This window comes from Eulemur rufifrons, chromosome 4 (genome assembly GCF_041146395.1).
Source record: "Eulemur rufifrons isolate Redbay chromosome 4, OSU_ERuf_1, whole genome shotgun sequence".
Lineage (NCBI taxonomy): Eukaryota > Metazoa > Chordata > Mammalia > Primates > Lemuridae > Eulemur > Eulemur rufifrons.
The window spans coordinates 11,492,042-11,509,944 of NC_090986.1; the positions used below are offsets into that span (position 1 = coordinate 11,492,042).

A 17,903-nucleotide genomic window follows, 5' to 3' on the forward strand; every position below is an offset into this window, starting at 1 on the left:
CATTCACTGGCTCCACCCTGCCCTGGGGCGGCCCTGGCGCCGCCTCCTCTGGGCCGTTACTTGGACCCGCAACGCCCCGCTCTGCACACCCCAGACCCCGGAGCGGCCGGGCCCGGTCAGACCCGGGCGCAGAGTGGGCAGGAGGCCCGGCTGGAGACCTGTACCCACCCCGAGCCCGCCACCGCCCTCCCGGGCCCGCCCTCGGCCCCGCCGCCGCGCTCACCTCCAGCCGCAGGGACGCCCCGCAGCCGCGCAGGAACTCGCGGATGTTGCTCAGGCACTCGCTCTCACTCCGGGGTTCCGGATAGACCTGCAACACAGAGCACAAGCGCTGAGCGCCGCGGGCCGGCGGCGGGAGGCCGCGGACCAGGCCGAGCGCGGGCCCCGGCGGACGGCCCCGACAGGGAGAGCGGGCGACCCGGCGAGCAGCCCCTGGCGGCCCGGAGCAAACCCGCCGTCCCCGGCGCCGGCCGCTTGGCCGCCGCTTCTCCTCACCCTCTTTCCTTCCTCCCTTGCTGCACCAATCTCTGCCCCTTCCCGCACCCGGAAGTGGTCAGGCGCCGGAAGTGACGCCCTCAGACCGCGCCCCGCGAACTTGTGCAGCCTTTTCCGGCAGGCCCTGGGTCCTCGACCCCGCGGATGCAGCCCACCGACTGGCCAGGCGCGGCCTTCTCCTGAGACCGAGTCTTGGGCCTCGGTCTTGCCCCCGCGGACGCAGCCCACCCGGTCGGTCCCCACGCGCGGCCGCCCCTTCCTCCCGCCCAATCTTGGGCCTCAACCTCGGCCCCGCGGACCCATCCCACCAGGCCAGGCCCCGCGCGCTGCCGCCTCCTCCCAGCGCCCAGTCCCTGACTTCGCCCCCGCGGACACAACGCACCGGTCGGCCCCCACGCACGGCCGCCACCTCCCCGCGCCGGGTCCTCAACCTCGCCAAGGTGGACGCTGCCCTGCCCAGAGGGGTACCGGAGAACTCCTTGGCGGCTTGAGCATCCCGAAAAGGGTTGGGAGAGAACCTTAGTGTCTCTCCTTTCTAGCCTAAGTTCATGGGGAGTGCAATTATTATTCTAACGTGAAGACTTTAAAATAATTAAGCAACATAAATTATGTATGTTGGGATTAAAGTGCAATGTTTTCTTTTCCCGAATGAGGCCATATGCCTCATGAATGATTAGGAGACGGTTACATGACAGCTAATAAAATCAGCTGAGAAGAAACTGGCATATGGGAGAGTGGAGAGGAGGTGCACGCAGACTGCTTAGTGCTTTTGGTCCAACACAGAATTGCGAGGGCCACCGGCTACACGCGTAAAGTGTTTGGACCTCACCCATTGCAAGAAACTTTAATGAAACCAGGAACAGTACCAACAACTAGAAAAATCTAAGGATAAGCCTGAGACATCAGAAAAGCTCTATGGTTTTGTTTTTTAATCTAAGGATCATTTTAACTGGTTAAGAAAATTTCTGTTCTGAATTGTATATGAAGAGATTAAGTGTTGGCATTTACACTGAAACATCATCTAGTACTCTAGCATTAGAGGACATTAAAGGCATTTTTGTCCTTCTGTAAGGGGAAAATCGTGACATTCCATCAGGCCAGTCTCAAAAATACTGTAGTTTCATATTATATTGTTCAAATCTTTTAAAATTACAAACCAAAACCAGGGTATTCGGAGATGCCAAAAGAGATGAAATGAAAAGTGCTGATATGTTCTCCAAATTAAACAAATTTGTTTTTCAGTGGAACAGCAAAACCGAAGCTACCCCCTGGTCCATTTTGCTCCTCTTCCTCCTAAAAGAATTTTCAAAAATTATGTACCATCTAAGTTTTTTCTTCATAATTTTAAATAGTTGCAAAGGATGTAATTTCTGATACTCTGATAATGGCATTTCAAAATTAAACTGTTAATGTCATTTTTTTAAAAATCTACCCAATAGACTCTAAATATAATAGAAATTTATACCCATTCTGAATCTAAAAAATTTATGTACAAGTCAGATGTCAGACATTAATTCTTTTTTCCTTTAACTTATTTCCATTCTACTTCCCCCAAAGAATTGTATCCAAATATCTATTTTTATCCTTGAGAATCTTACTGATCACACTATCTTTTTTGGCAAGAGAGCCCTATAAATAACAGTCATCATTTACAGATTCTATATTTGTGAACTCAGCTACTTGCTAAAATTTATGTGTAACCCAAAAATCAATAATTGTGGCACTTTCTCACTCATTTATGGACACGTGCACAGAGGTAAAAAACTTGAATCTCCTTGCCTACATATTCCCAGCGGAGCTCGAACAAGACCATATAAACTCATACTGTAAACAAATGTCCTTTTCTTGATCTATCTAGTGCCATGTTTTTCAAATGTTTGTGCTTTTGGGTGGTGATTTCACTGTTTTAAATGGCCCCCAAGCGTAGAGCTGAAATTCTGTCTAATGTCTCTAAACGCAAGAAGGCTGTGATGTGTCTTACAGAGAAAATACGTGTGTTAGATAAGCTTCGTTCAGGCATGAGTTTTAGTGCTGTTGGCCGTGAATTCAATGTTAATGAATCAACAATACGGTACATCCAGAAAAAGGAAGAGGAGATTCGCCGATCTGTACGTGAGGCTGCTCCTGAAAGCGCTAAAGTAACATCTATAGTGCGTGATGAAGCTATGGAAAAGATGGAAAAACAGCTAAACTTGTGGATTCATGAGATGACTACCAATAAAAAAAGTATAGTGGACAGCATTGTTGTGAGGCTGAAAGCCAAAGAAATTTACAGCCATGTTACCCAGGGCCAGGAAAATGTTAAACCTTTCTCAGCTAGTGCGGGCTGGCTTGCATGTTTCAAAAGGCGGTACAGCATGAAAAATTTTAAACTTGCAGACAAGGCAGGTTCTGCAGATCAGGAGGCTGCAGAAGAATTTAAAAAATACCTGCTAAGCGTTATACATGAAAAGGGTTATGTTGAAGAGCAGGTTTTCAATGCTGATGAGACTAGCTTGTTTTACAAGAATGTTGGCAAACGAACCTATGTAATGCAAACGACCTCCAAAGCCACTGGCTTTAAAGCATTCAAAGATCACGCAACCTTGCTATTGTGCACCAATGCTAAGGGCGACTTTAAGTGCAAACCCCTAATGGTGTACAGAGTCCAAAATCCACAAGCACTTAAAGGGAAAAACCTGAACTGTATGCCAGTCCATTGGAGGTGGAACAAAAATGCATGGATGGTGTCTGAAATATTCTGGGATTGGTTCCACCACTGCTTCATCCCAGAAGTTGAACGCTATCTCCTGGGCAAAAACCTTGCCTTCAGGGTTTTATTAGTTTTGGATAATGCCCCAGTTCATTGCCATGAAGAACTTGAAAATGCCCACCCCAACATAAAAGTTCTTTTCATGCCCCCAAATACTACATCTCTCATCCAACCCCTCAATCAGGGCATTATAAAAACTTTCAAGGCATACTACATAAAGGAGCTTTATAGTAAGGCTTGCGAGGCTCTTGAAGCGAACGAGGAAACCACCATGATAGACTACTGGAAATCAGTCACTATACGCAATGTTATTGATTATATTGGCACAGCCTGGGACGGCATTAAGCAGGCCACTATCAATAACTGTTGGGAAAATGTTTGGCCAGACTGTGTGAAAAATTTTGAAGGCTTTGACGGTGTTACAGAAAATATAAAGAAAAATGTCAACAACATAATACATATTGCACAGCAAATAAGTGGAGAAGGTTTCAATAACATGAAGGAAGAAGATGTGGAGGAAATTTTGGCAGAAAAGGCAATAGAACCCACCAAAAAAGACATGGATGAGATAGCAAAACATGGCATCAGAGTCAGTGATGAAAGTCAGGACAGTGATGAAAGTCACACTAGGACTCCAAGAATTGTCCCTCTCACAGCAGCCAAAATATCAGAATGGAATTCTGCCTTGGAAAAAATCTTCAATGACATGGAAGAATGTGACCCTATGCTGGAACGCAGCCTCACATTTAGGCGCCTAACTTCCACCGCGTTTGTCCCTTATTCTGAGACACTGAAAGATTTGAGGCGAAAAGCCAGGCAGACAAGGTTAAAGCAATTTTTCAAGCCATTTTGAGAGGGGAAGTTGCCAACACCATCAACAAGTTGCAAAAGACAAACTCCTAAGGTTTATCTTCCAGAATACAACATGCACCCTCATTGATGTCTTCCTCTTTTGTAGGATAAGTTCTACCAACCTCTCCTTTGGTTTTCCTGGGGCAAGCCAAGGTCAAGAGGTTAAGCCACAGTGTGCTGACCACCATATGTCCTGCAGCTCCATCCACAAGAAGATTTCAGTTAGCTTTTATAAAACTTTAAATGCTTAATCTTTGCTTACTGCTTTTTTCAGGACTTTGTGTATTTGCATTACTGTACTATATAGATAAAGTATGTGTTCACAGTATTATATGTGTTTATTATCTGAGTACTGTATGTGTGTACTGTGTATGTGTGACTGAAAGAGTTGAACTAGTACAATCATGGTAGAGTACATGATGCTGTAGTTGAAATAATGTTATAAAGGAATATTGCATATAATTATTCATAAGAAATTGTATATTAAATGAGCTGTCTTCAAACAAAAATACACATAAAACAAGGTTATACATTGATTGGTTGACAAAATGTGACCAGAACCTAACCCTGTATTTCCCTTAGGAGCAATCTTGCACCTGTCACTAAGTCAAGTGTTCAAGGTAACTTTATAGAACATAACTACCACAAATAACGAGAATTGACCCTACATTTAAGATTGTTAAGCCATAAGGATCAAATTAAGATTTTTCTTCTGAACTGTGTGAATAGAGTTCACACAACTATTATGAGTATACAAATGATGAAAACAATATATTTTAGTTTTTTCTAAGTAATATAAAAACTAAAATTTTATTTGGAAATGTATATCCTAATGGAATGTATGGGGCTTTTTTTTTTAATTAGTTAATGTACCCATGAGTGATTATCACTTTTTGCTAGAGTGAGAATGGTCCAGCATCAATTTGTTTTCCTATCTTAGGGTTTTTTTATATAAACACTGAGAAGCCTTGTTCAGAAAAATAATACATGGAAATTAAAGGAGTTTTGTTATGACTGTAACTAATTCTTTGAAGCCTTCTGAGTCATATAGCCAAAGTCCAGATATGATGTCAAAAATTAAAAATTTAAAGTCATTGAATTCTCAACACCATGTATATTTCTAATTGTCCCTTTGCTCCATGGCCTGGAAGTTTTCCACCTTGCAGCAGCACACCTCAGGAAGACAACCAGTGGTGAAAGGGCTGCCTGTGTGTGAAGTGGGAGAAAGGTCATAGTGAAAGGGGAGATGGGATAACCATCCCAGCTTCCTGTCTTCCGTGGCCTTAGACACTTCTAAGGCTAGTCAGTTTTAAGTGTGTGCATATGCAGGTTGAGGGTCTGGGAGTGGATTCCCTGAAAAGTATCCCATGCCTGAACATCCCTTGAGAAGTATTCCTGTACATGTACATGGGTACATGTAGCTATCTAGTTCTAAGGACACCATACCTAAAACAACATACGTGTTTGGAAAACTGTAACGTCAGAGAGTCAAAACTTTATAGCAAGTAGTACCTGGCTCTGTAACAAACAGGTTCTGTGGCCTCGGACAAGTCACTTGACCCCTCTGGGTCTATGCCCTACTCTCTTATTCAAGGCTACGCTCAGCCTTTCTCACGGAACTGCCACGAGGGTCAAATGGATGATGGATTAATTCAGCAATATTGGGCCTAGATTTCAAGGCAGATCATGTCATAAGCATTGTGAATGCAAAGAAGAGTGAGACAAGGTCCCTGGCCTCAGTGAGGCAGGGAAGACTTGGACACAATATGGCAAGTGCAGCCACACAGATGTATGCTCAGGACCTTGGAAGTACAGTGGAGGGAAACCCATATTCTGCAGAGATGGGGAGGCCAGAGGCTTAACCAACATAAAAGGTGACAACTGAGTTGGGCCTGGAAGGGTGAAAACGCAGACAGAACTTCATATTCAAAGATGTGACAGTTTAGAAGTTCATGGTGTTTTCAAGAATGGTGAATCAAAGGCAACTTAGATCACGGGTAAAACTGAAGTGGAAAAAAATACATTTGGAATGTTAGGATACAAGATAGTTAAAAGTCCCCTCTCCATGCTATACAAATGGTCAATAAGCATATTAAAATGGGTTCAACTCATTAGTCATCAGGGGAATGCAAATTAACACCACAGATAACACTGTACACCCTCCAGAGTGGATCAAAAGGAAGGGGCTGACAATATCAAACGTTGGCAAGGATGTAAAGCAACTGGAACTCCCAGAACGACTGGTGGGAGTGTAAAGGGTATGCATGGATCACTAGCAGTTTCTTGCAAAGTTAAACATATGTCCACCCAACAATTCCTCTCCTACATATTTACCCAAAAGAGATGAAAACAGACATCAATAGAAATCCATGTACAAGAATGTTCGTAGCAGCTTGATTTATCATCACCAAAGCCTTCACAACTCAAAGGAAGAGCTCTCCTTCTCCAGGTACTCTCCAGAAGCATTCCAAGAACTCAGGCCCCAAATGACCAACAACTCTGCCCAGTTCGCCTCCCAGGAATCCTGTCCCAAATTCTCCATAATAATAAACTACAGGCTTTTCCATCAAAAACTATAATCAGGCAGAGGCAGAGACAGTCTCAAAACCTTTTCCTTCAAAATGCAGCTTTTGTACTTAATATTTGATAAAGGGTGTATCTGATGTGAAAATTTGTCACAAATTAATCACAAGCAATGGTAAGGTCAGACTTCAGAGGCCTCTCCAGCCTCTTCAGTTTCCTCCTTGCCCACCTACTCCAGGCCAGGAACAATCAACTCCACCCTACCCAGTCACAGCAAAATGCCAACTAAGACAGCTGCTGCCTTCCCTCAGTGAGACTTTGAAAGTGTTTAGGGTTTGAGTACAAAACTGCTTGAGAAGGAAAAACAGGTTTGATGTTACCTCAACAATTAAAATCAAGAGTAGAAAAAGGTCACAGTTTATAACATCTGGGAAACACTTAACTCTGCAGGGATCCTGCTTCCCAGAGATTATGATTGAGCAGGTCTAGAGTACAGCCCAGGAGCCTAGTGTTAGCATGTGTATGCACGTGCATATGTGTGTGTGTATGTCTGTGTGTGTGTATGTGTGTGTGTGTTTGAAAGTCACCATCTGATTCTGATTTTCAGCAGGGTTTGGGAACCTGGGACGGTATACCTCAGTGTTCCTCAAATATATACATGCATCAGAACCACCTGGAATTACAGACTCAGTATGTCTGGGGTGGAACTCAAGAATTTGGATTTCTAAAAAGTTCCTGGGAGATGCTGACAGTACCAGGACCATGCTTAGCCAACTAGTGGTATATGTAGACTGAACTGTTAATCAAGAAATGTCCTATTCTTCTTCCACTAGGAAAATGACTCAAACTCCCAACCACCAAACAAAGGTCTCCCCAGATCTTTGCCATCAACAGCCTCATCACCCCAGCTAGAAAGGATCACCTTCTCCTCTGCACACCTGCAGCTCTGTCTGCAGCACCTACCCCATAGCTGGGCCTACCTGTGCACTTCTTATCTCCCCCATTGGACATAAGCTCCCCAACTACAGGGGCCCACAGGCATCTCACATTAAACAGTCAGCAAATGTCCACTAAGTGACTTAAGCCAGCTAGGTCACCAGATTCACCCATCACAGAGTACGTGAAGGAACCTTATTGTGGAAACCATCATAGAAAGCATCTGAGGTAGTTCTGGTATTTCACAGATGAGGAAACAGGGACTCAGGGAGGTGAAATGACCTGTCCTATGCATTTCACCAACCTCTCCATGCTCTGGGAGGCTGACCTCCAAACAACAGCCAGCTCCCTTGCCCTCTGGCTTCTGGAGGGGTCCAGCCGATAGGAGGCCCCGGCAGAACATGTGAGCAGCTGATAGGAGGGGGGCTGCACCTGTGTGCTGGAGCTGGCTCACAGGAGCTGGCAGTGTGTATCTCACCCCATCATGCTGGTAGCTTGAGATCAGCCACGATGAAAGTATTCACACCACAGAAATCAGCAAACACTGCAGATTAGGGTCCCCACCCCAGAGAGCCAGTTGTTACACATTTACTAGCACACCACTGGCTGTGCTCCTCTACTGAAGGAAGATCCCAGCTCTACCAGGAGCCTCTCTGGTAACTGCAGCTCTCACCAGCTCCAGGAACCCCGCTTCCTCATGTTTCCCTTAAGGCCGGGGGAGTCAATCAGTCCGCAGGGTGCTTCCACATCTCTTATGGGCCCCTGCCCTCATTTCTTAAATAGTCTCTTCAACACCTGTGTTTAGTGTGTCAGCTATCTGTTTTCTGCTGGGCCCCTCACTGGAGAGCTTCCTTGTGGCAACTAAAAATAGAACGCAGTGTAAATAGCAAAAGATAAGAAACAATTTAGAGCAGCGGTTCCCAACCTTTGTGGCACCAGGGACCACCAGTTTCACGGAAGACAATTCTTCCACTGACGTGGGCGTAGAGGGGTTGGAGCGGAGCTCAGGCAGTGATTCGAGCAATGGGGAGGGGAGCGGCTGGAAATACATGTGAACAGATGAAGCTTTGCTACTCACCTCCTGCTGTGCGCCCCCCCTTCAGAGGGGGGAGCTGAGGCCGAGCTCTGCAGCCTGGTCCCTAACAGGCCGAGGACTGGTACCAACTGCAGATTTAGAGGACAGATTAAACAAATTACAGCATCTCCACCACCACCACCACACAGCCTTTTAAAAAGGGGTAGCTTTATGTCCTGATATGTTATAATACAATCTCTAAGTTACGGGGGCTTACAGGGATATAGGGAACAGTGTGGATATATACCTTTTGTGTTAAGAAGAAGAAGAAGAAGAAGAAGAAGAAGAAGAAGAAGAAGAAGAAGAGGAGAAAAGGAAAGGAAAGGAAAGGAAAGAAAGAAAAGAAAAAGGCAAGAAGAAAATGCATGTGGGTGTTTAGAAATGCATGGAGTTATCTCTGCAAGTATATGCCAGACGCTTGACAAGGGCTGCCCACAGGGGGGCGGAATGGAGCCTGCAGGACAGGGCAACAGGGGAAACTTGCTTTTCACTGTCTCCTTAGTGGACCCCTTGAATTTTGCACCATGTGCAAGTATTATTAAATACGTTAACAAAACAGAACTATCTTTTTCTTCCCTTCTGGCCAGTGTGCCTTCCCCGTGCAAAACAGTCCTCAGCCAGCCTGGCTATCAGTTCCTAAGAACTTTAGGATTTCACCTTCTAAAAGTCTACTTAGCATTTAATGGTTCATCTAATTTTTAATTACATGGTAGTCATTGCTTTATTCTAATTATATTGCAGTTGTCTTCTGATCAGGAAGTACGTTCTGCCATAGCACTCTATGCTCATTCCACAGTTAATGATGTTAAGTGGAGTGAAAATACAGGTCAGTGGTGCTCACTTGGCATCATACTGGACAACTCTTCTTCCAAATCCATTGGAAACCAATGAAGCAACAGACAGAAATTTCAAGGATTTTGTTGCTGATACCAGGTAAGCTACTCCCCAAAAATGTGTAGCCTAGTAAACAAGTAGTTTATTGAAAGAAATTTAAACCTTTAATAATATTTATTTTTCTTTTGCTTTCTTTCTTCAACATATTCCAAAACCCAACTCCTAGATGAAATGCTACAGTCATCTGGGGAAAAACAAAATGTTTTCCATTAGGATGGAACTGGCCAACTTATAAATGGTAGTAATAAAAACAAATACACAAAATCTCCAGTTCCCAGCCTAAATTAGATATGCCAGAGACATGAATGTCTAGGAGAGACCAATAAGACTGCACAGCTTAAGTTGACTCATGTCCCCTGAGGCTCAGTTCCCACGGACTCCAAAAGCACATGATAAATCCGTCAGAGCTCGTGGCAGTGGTCCCAAATTCATACCAATGCCAAAAATGGATAAGAAAGTACTAGGGATAAAACATTTATCAGATAACCGAGAATAAATTTCTCCATTGAGTTGTATTTTGTTTTCCCAATGTCAGATGAAAGCATAGCAGTTGTATCTAATTGTCAAGTGAGAGTGACCTGGACAAGAGCGCATGCCCTACCACACCTGAACGTCACTCTCCACAGTGACGCAGACCCAGGGAGGCACATGCAGCTGGGATGAGCCACCATGAAGTCTCATTACGTTCCTTTCACACATGCCATTCTTGTGCCTCTGAAGGATCTTAATGGAGGAAAACTGAGAACAGTGCAGATTCATAAGACAACTCAAATTGAGTGTTGTAGTCAGAGATTTTCCTTTAAAGTTTTCACCTATCCACATGGAATAATCATCCTTTTTTTGTTTCATCCTCATGCTTGTGACCTAATGAAAACAGTCCATAAATCATGGCACGGCATTTGGTAAATCTGAGCCACTGATTACTTTCTTCTTTCTTCATTTCTGTATGGTTTCTGATCCTTTGGCATCTATTTCCTCTCCCAGTGAAAGTATTTCAGAATGGTTGGTGATCTTACTGTCCACTGCTGAAGACGCCTATGGAGAAGGCCTGTGGCCTCTGGCAGAAAGGTGCTAATAAATCCAAAGTGGGTGCCTGCTGTGTACACTGGTGTCACAGCGTGGGCAAGCAGGGCTCAGAATCTTCTAAGAGAGGCAGAGTTATGTCCGCTCTGTGAACCCATGCAGTCTCCTGACTGGGATGCAGACCCACATATCTGCTCTCTGCCTCCCGACAACCCAACATCCTACCTTTGAGCAAGACAATTCTTCAGGTGGGAATGTCAACTCCTGTCCCTGCAGTCTCTGATGGTTTTTCATTGTTCACATTTGTGTTCTCAGATGTCTCCAAGGGTTTTGCAGCTGCCACGCCACTTCACATGTGCTCCTGAGGTATCCTCCTGCCATCCAACTCCACACACAGCGAAACCAGGGGACAGCGGGGGAAGCTCTGGAGTAGTGCCCTGGCTTTGTTCCCATCCCTGTGGCTAAGGAATCTGTCTTTGGTTCTTAAATTGCCCAAGAAGCTGCATTTACGGCAAGTTAAAGCCTCAGAGCCAAGTGAGATAGGGCTGGACGTGACCACCCAGGAAAAACGTCTGTTTTAATCCACATGTGAACTTGCAGGGGATTTGAGGCATGCAAGGAGGGCCAGCTCATTTGGTGAGATGATGAAGCAAAAGGAGCCATTCAACAGAGGAAAACACCCTCGCAGGGAGCCTGGGGATGCCTCGGTCAAGCGTATCTCTCTATAAGCAGCACCTGGGCCCTGCCCTAGAGCGAGGCGAGAGGGTGGGAGCAACACTGGCCTAGGACACTGTGGGCTGTAAAAGCCTCTGGCATGAAGAACTCGGGGCCAGGTGGGACTTTCATATTATCTGTGAGTAATAAAAAGATAAAAAGATCATTGTCACTCAAAACTCAAGTATCAAGAGAGTATGGGCTGAAATAAAGAGGGCCATAGCTGTGAACAAAGTGTGTAGCAGTCTGTACTAGGGAAATAAATTTTTAAGAAACCACTTAGAAAATCTGACCTTCATTACTTAAAGACAAGTCACTAAATGTGTATGCAGGAATTTTATGTTGTTCAATACTTATTTATTTGTAATCTGCCTATAATGTCACTCCTCTGCTCAAAACCCTTAAAAGCTCCCCATTTCACTCAGATGAAAAGACAAAATCCTTGAGAGAATGAGAAAAAAGCCACAGACTGGGAGGAGATATTTGTAAAGCACACATCCAGTCAAGGACGTGTATTCTATAGATACGAAGAACTCTTAATACTCAGTAAGGAAAAAAACCCAATTTTTAAAATGGGATATGAACAGATAAAACACCAAAAATGATACACAAATGGCAAGTAAGCATATGAAAGATGTTTAACATCATACATCATCAGGGAAATGCAAAGTAATACAATGGGATACCACTACAAACCTATTAGAATAACCAAAATCCAGGACACTGACAACACCAAAGGCTGATGAGGATGTGGAGCAACAGGAACTTGCATTCTTTGCTGGTGGGAATGCAAAATGGTGCAGCCACTTGAGAAGGCAGTTTGGCGGCCTCTTACAAAATTAAACATAGTTTTATAGAATCCAGCAATTGTGCTACTCTGTATTTATTCAAATGAGTCAGAAACATATATCCACACAAAAACCTGCACGTTTGTTTATAACAGCTTTATTCGTAGTTGCCAACACTTGGAACCAAGATGTGCTTCAATAGGTGAATGGATAAAGAGACAGTGGCATATCACACAATGGGATTATTCAGCAATAAAAAGAAAAGAGTTATCAAACCATGAAAAAATATGGAGGAACCTTAAGTGCATACTGTTAAGTTAAAGAAGCCAACTGGAAAGGCTACACGCTAAGATTCCAACTCTATGACGTTGTGGAAAAGACAATATTATTGAGACAATAAAAAAATCAGTAGTTGAGAGGGGCTGAAGGGAGGGAGGGATACCTAGGCACAGCACAGCAGGTTCTAGTGAAACTACTAGATTCTAAAGGGTGGATACGTGTCATATAAATGTGCCAAACCCCAAAGAATGTACAGCACAGAGTGAACTCTGAATGTGAACTTTCATTAATAATAACATATCAGTATTGGCTCATCAATTGTAACAGGTGTACCACACTAATGCAAGATGTTAGTAGGGGAAAGAAGGGGTGAATGGAGGGTATATAGGAACTCTCAGTACTTTCTGCTCAGTTTTTCTGGAAACCTAAAACTGCCCCAAAACTAAGGTCTAACAATAATAATACTAAGCCAAAGTCCTCACAATGGAGAAGCAGGTCCTGCACAATGTGCTCCCTTGTTCCCTCCATGACCTCCTCAGCCAGCTACTACTGTCCCCAGTCACACTGGCCCCTGCTCTTATGGAACTTTCCAGGCAGGCTCCCACCTCAGGACCTTTGCATCAGCTGCTTCCTCTGCCTGACACACTCTCCTCCTGCTTATTCACATCACTCCTGCCTCTGCCCACATCCATCCAGTCTCTGTCCAAACGCCACTTCCCAGTAACACCTCCCGAGGGGACCAATGTAAAACTGCAGTGCTGGCCTAGTTGCTGGCACTCCCATGCCCCATCCTGCTGCTTTCCTCCGTAAAATCACTGGCAAACATACCACGTACCTTATGTATGTGGTGTGTTGACAGAATATCTCCCTGCACGATACAGTATGTGCTCCATAGGCAGAGTATTTGGTCTGTTTGGATGACTGTTGTATCTTAACATATGGCACATATAGGCTGGCACTTCATAGATTATTTGTTCAGTGAATTCATGAATTAAGGACCGGTGGCTATGACACATCATGATTATAACTACCAGAAGTGAAGCTGAGTGATGCTGAGATAGCACCTAGAACCAAAAAGTAATATAACTGGCCTAATACAAGAATTGAATATTTAAGACAGGAACTTGCCTGAAAAACACCTGGAAATATAATTGCTGCAGGCAAAATGAACAGAGAAATGAAAGGTTCCCTTGGTTTTACCTTAAAACCTTAACCCCTTCCTGCCGTGCCTGATCAATACATCCTGTTACCACTGGTTCTGCCTAAGGCCACTGCCCACACGCTGCCAGCTCTCCTAGGACTGCCCGCATTCAGGTCCAGGCTCAGTTTCCTCTGTGTGTGTGTCAGGGCATCAGTTCAGCAAGGGCCATGGAGAGCAAGCTCTGGTTACAGCTTCTATCACTGAGGAAAATCGCTGGCCGCAGGCCGGATGTCCCCCTAACCAGCTGGCCTGCTCCCTCAGGCCACATCAGGCTCCTGCCAGCCAGAGCGTTATGCAGCCATCCGTAAGACCTGCATGTTTAATAGGGTTAGGGTGGCCTTACATTAGCTTCCTAAATGTCCCAGGAGGCCAAAGCAAGCTGCTGGAGACCTCATAGGATTCTGACATTTCAGAGATGAGCGACAGAGACAGAGAGACAAAGAGAGAGAGACAGAGAAGGAGAAACAGAGACACAGAGAGGGACAGAGACAGAGGAGAGACAGAGACATAGAGAGGGAGAAACAGAGAGGGAGAGGGAGAGACAGAGAGAGACAGAGACACAGAGAGATGGAGGGAGAATCAGAGATAGAGAGGGAGACACAGGGAGAGACAGAGACACAGAGAAGGAAAGACAGAGACAGGGAGAGGCAGGGGCAGGAAGAGAGACAAGGGAATGAAAAACAGCCTTGCCAAAACTGCACTTAGGTCATTGTTTCCACACTGCCTACTTCGTCCCCTGACAGTGTCAGGAAGCATGTACAACCCTGGGCAGCCTGCCCGTTTTTCATGTTTTCTCTGTGTTCAGAGCCAGCGCATTCCACGAACGGGTCCTCGAGCTCACTGACTCTGTCCTCTGCCATCCCCACTCTACTTCTGAGCCCATCCAGTGAGTTTTATTTCAGTTACTCTATTCTTCAGTTCTATAATTCTCGTGTGTTTCTTTTCTATAAGTCTTATTTCTTTGCCGAGATGTTCCCTTTTTTCATTTGTTTCTAGAGACTCTGCAATTGCTTTTTGAAGCCTCTTCACGTTGGCTGTTTGGAAATCCTTGTCAGATGAATCCAGCACCATTCACTGAGAGGAGAAATGGTCACTAAAGTCACTCCGGCAAAGCTGCTGTAAAGGGGCTTCCATGCCCACCAGAACCAGGTCTCCCGACCAGAACCCAACTCTTTCTGTTCCTAATCTAGTGTTTTCTCCTGTGTCCAGACTTGGGAGTAGGGCCTTGTCAAAACTGTCATCACTTTCTCTAATTCAATAAAAAAATGGATTCTCAATTGGCCACTGAGTTGCAAAGTTCCGCTCCTGGCTTATTTCACTTAATGTCCTCGGGTTCCATCCATGTTGCTGAGAATGACAGGATCTCATCCTTGTTCGTGGCTGAACAGTCTTCTGCCTCCACGTTTAAATGCCCCAAAGCCCACAGCACTCGGGTCTGTTCTGTCTTGAACTAAGAAGGCACCAGTTAGACCTGTCGACCATGAACTGGGGACACACTGAGGTGAGCAAGCAGCCTGTGGAAAAGCACCCAGGTGAGCACAGCCTGGTCTCCTGTCTTCTTGGAGGCTGGTCCCAGGTTTGGCACTGCTGGGTTATTAGCTCAGGGGGCTGAGTCGGTGGCCCCAGGACCAGCGGCAGCAGCATCACCTGAGAACTTGGTAGAAATGCAGAGTCTCACACCAGCCCCAGGCCTGCTAAGTCAGAAACCCGGGGTGGAGTCCAGCACTGCTTCCCAGCCCTCCTGGCAATTCTGACGCACACGCACATTCAGGATCTACATCACCACCCAAACCACAGGTAAGGAAGGTGAAGGACCACCATGACTGGAAAGCAACTTGAAACACAGGTGCTACTAATTCTGACGTTGGTACCATCACCAGCATTTTTATATGTAACAGACAGAAACGTTGAGCAGCTCTGACTGTAAGAGAAGGAAAACCAAACCAACCCAGACATTTCAGCCCATAAGCTCCTTTATGTGTGTGTGTACATGTGTGTATATGTGTATATATGTGTATGCATATGCACATAAGTGTGTATGTGCACATTTGTGTATATATGCATATGTACGTATGTGTGTATGTGTACGTGCATGCATGTATGTATATGCATGTGTGTATATGCGTGTGTGTATATATGTGTATGTACATGCATATTTGTGTATGTATGCATGTGTGTATACATAGGTGTATGTATATGCATATATGTGTATATATGTATGTGTATATATGCATATTTGTGTGTATATGTATGTGTATGGTGTGTGTATATATATGCATATACATAAGTGTATATCTCACTCTCACTCTTCCTTTCCTCAACATCCCCACCCCTACTTCTTTTTTTTTTTTTTTGAGACAGAGTCTCACTCTGTTGCCCAGGCTAGAGTGAGTGCCGTGGCGTCAGCCTAGCTCACAGCAACCTCAAACTCCTGGGCTCAAGCGATCCTCCTGTCTCAGCCTCCCGAGTAGCTGGGACTACAGGCATGCACCACCATGCCCGGCTAATTTTTTCTATATATATATTTAGCTGTCCATATAATTTCTTTCTATTTTTAGTAGAGATGGGGTCTCGCTCTTGCTCAGACTGGTCTCGAACTCCTGAGCTCAAACGATCCGCCCACCTCGGCCTCCCAGAGTGCTAGGATTACAGGCGTGAGCCACCGCGCCCGGCCCTACTTCTAATAACACTGTCTCCCCACCATCCACTCAAAGGATTAAGGAGAAAAAAATAACTGGTGTGCTTACTTCTCCCACACATGGAGACAGAACTGAATTGTGGATGTTTTAATCTTTTGAATTGGAAATATAATACTCCAAAACATCGCTTACATTTATTGCAGTTATTTAGGAACTATATTCCCAAAAAACACCACTTGATCTACTGTTACCTCCCTTCATTTATCATGATGTGTAACACATTGTGAGCATTTTCTAAGTGGAAAGAGAAAACAAATTCCAGGAAAGATACATATATATTCATAAAATTATAACACAAATCGTCCTCAACTTGCACCTGAACTTTCTAAAATTTATACATTAACATTCCTAAAATGCCTTAATTGTACCAAATCTGAACTTTCAAATGTCAACAGCAAAACAGAGATACAGCAGAGAGCAGTTAGTTTTTGGCAGTGTCGCCATCCTTACCTTAAAAGCCATTAATTACCAAATGAATCAAAGGGGAAAGATTAAACACCTGTCATTAAAACATTTATAAGATAAAGATGAAAATCTTAGAAGTTCTCAGAGTGACAACTGTTTAGGCTCAACACGACACTCATTGGACTTCAACTAACGGACTTATCCATGGTGAGGAAAAGAACACATTTTAACACCAGGGAAATGAAAGAAAAAATATCACAGCCACGTCTCCCTGAAGCTATGGGAAGGGGTATGTTCTCTAGAGCCTCTTTTATTGAGAGAAGTACAGCTGAAGGTCAATTTCCTCTTAACAGAGTTTTCAAGAAAGTCAATAAGCATCACAATCGCCTGCTCATTCCCCTGCACACGCCCCACACCTGATGGCTTTCGAGGGGCGGCGCCTAGTGTCCAGCCGCTGGCATGGAGTTGGCCACCCTGGCGCCCTCCACAGCCCCGCCTCCCACGCCCTGCTCCCTCGGCCCCCCAGGCTCACGGCTCCCTCCCTGGGCTCCCCCCCTGGGCTCCCCTTTATCACTCCAGCACGTGGCTCTTGCTGTCACCAGCAAGGCGGTGAGGCCGAGGGGGCCCACAGACCTGAGTTTGTCCAGGCCTGCTGCCCCAGAACAGTTTTTAACAGCGCCCTCTCTAAGGTTTTCGGCTGGCACTCACCTGCCCTCCTCCCCATCTTCCGGCCTCCAGCGCCTCGCCTGACTCACCGCCTTGAACCACCCTTCCTCATCTCTCAGCTCACTCGCCCTGCCCAGCTATTGTTTCCAAGTTCCCCAGGTTGCACGTCACCTCCACATAGGAGAGCTCAGCTTCGATTCTCATCTCTCCATATGAGTCCCAGGTTTCCACGCCAGTCTGGGCTGCTCTAAGCTCCAACAGCTCCTCACTCAGCACCGACTCCTTGCACCAAGCCTAGGCCTCACCCAGGGCTCCTGGGGGGGGGGCGACACTCCCATCTGTCCTGCTGTGCGGCCAGAAACCTTGGAATTACCCTAACGCTGCCTGGCCCCCTCAGTGCCAGCGCTGTGCCATCCAGTCCTCTCCTCCTCACTCCTGACACGCCAGGCCCCGCAGGGGCCCCTCTGTCTAGTGCGTGCACACCCCTCCTCTGATCAGTCTCCAGCCAGAGCTCACCTCAATACCCTTTCTTGAGGACAGCCTTCCCTAAACCACCCCCTGTCCCCACCTGCCAAGGCTCAACCAGCAGCCTTTGCTGCAC

General features: G+C 45.5%; 1 protein-coding gene across 4 annotated transcripts in view; it reads right to left on the reverse strand.

Annotated features, from left to right (window-relative positions):
- ARHGEF7 (Rho guanine nucleotide exchange factor 7) overlaps nucleotides 1–17,903 on the reverse strand; it is a 160,209-nt gene that overhangs the window by 128,690 nt on the left and 13,616 nt on the right. For 3 of the 4 annotated variants that reach the window (XM_069467566.1, XM_069467565.1, XM_069467567.1), the window contains exon 2: nucleotides 224–310. In XM_069467566.1, coding sequence (XP_069323667.1) covers nucleotides 224–310 — 87 coding nt within the window. Of the gene's footprint in view, nucleotides 1–223; nucleotides 311–495; nucleotides 552–17,903 lie in introns of those variants that run through there. The other variant, XM_069467568.1, reaches the window with a different exon arrangement.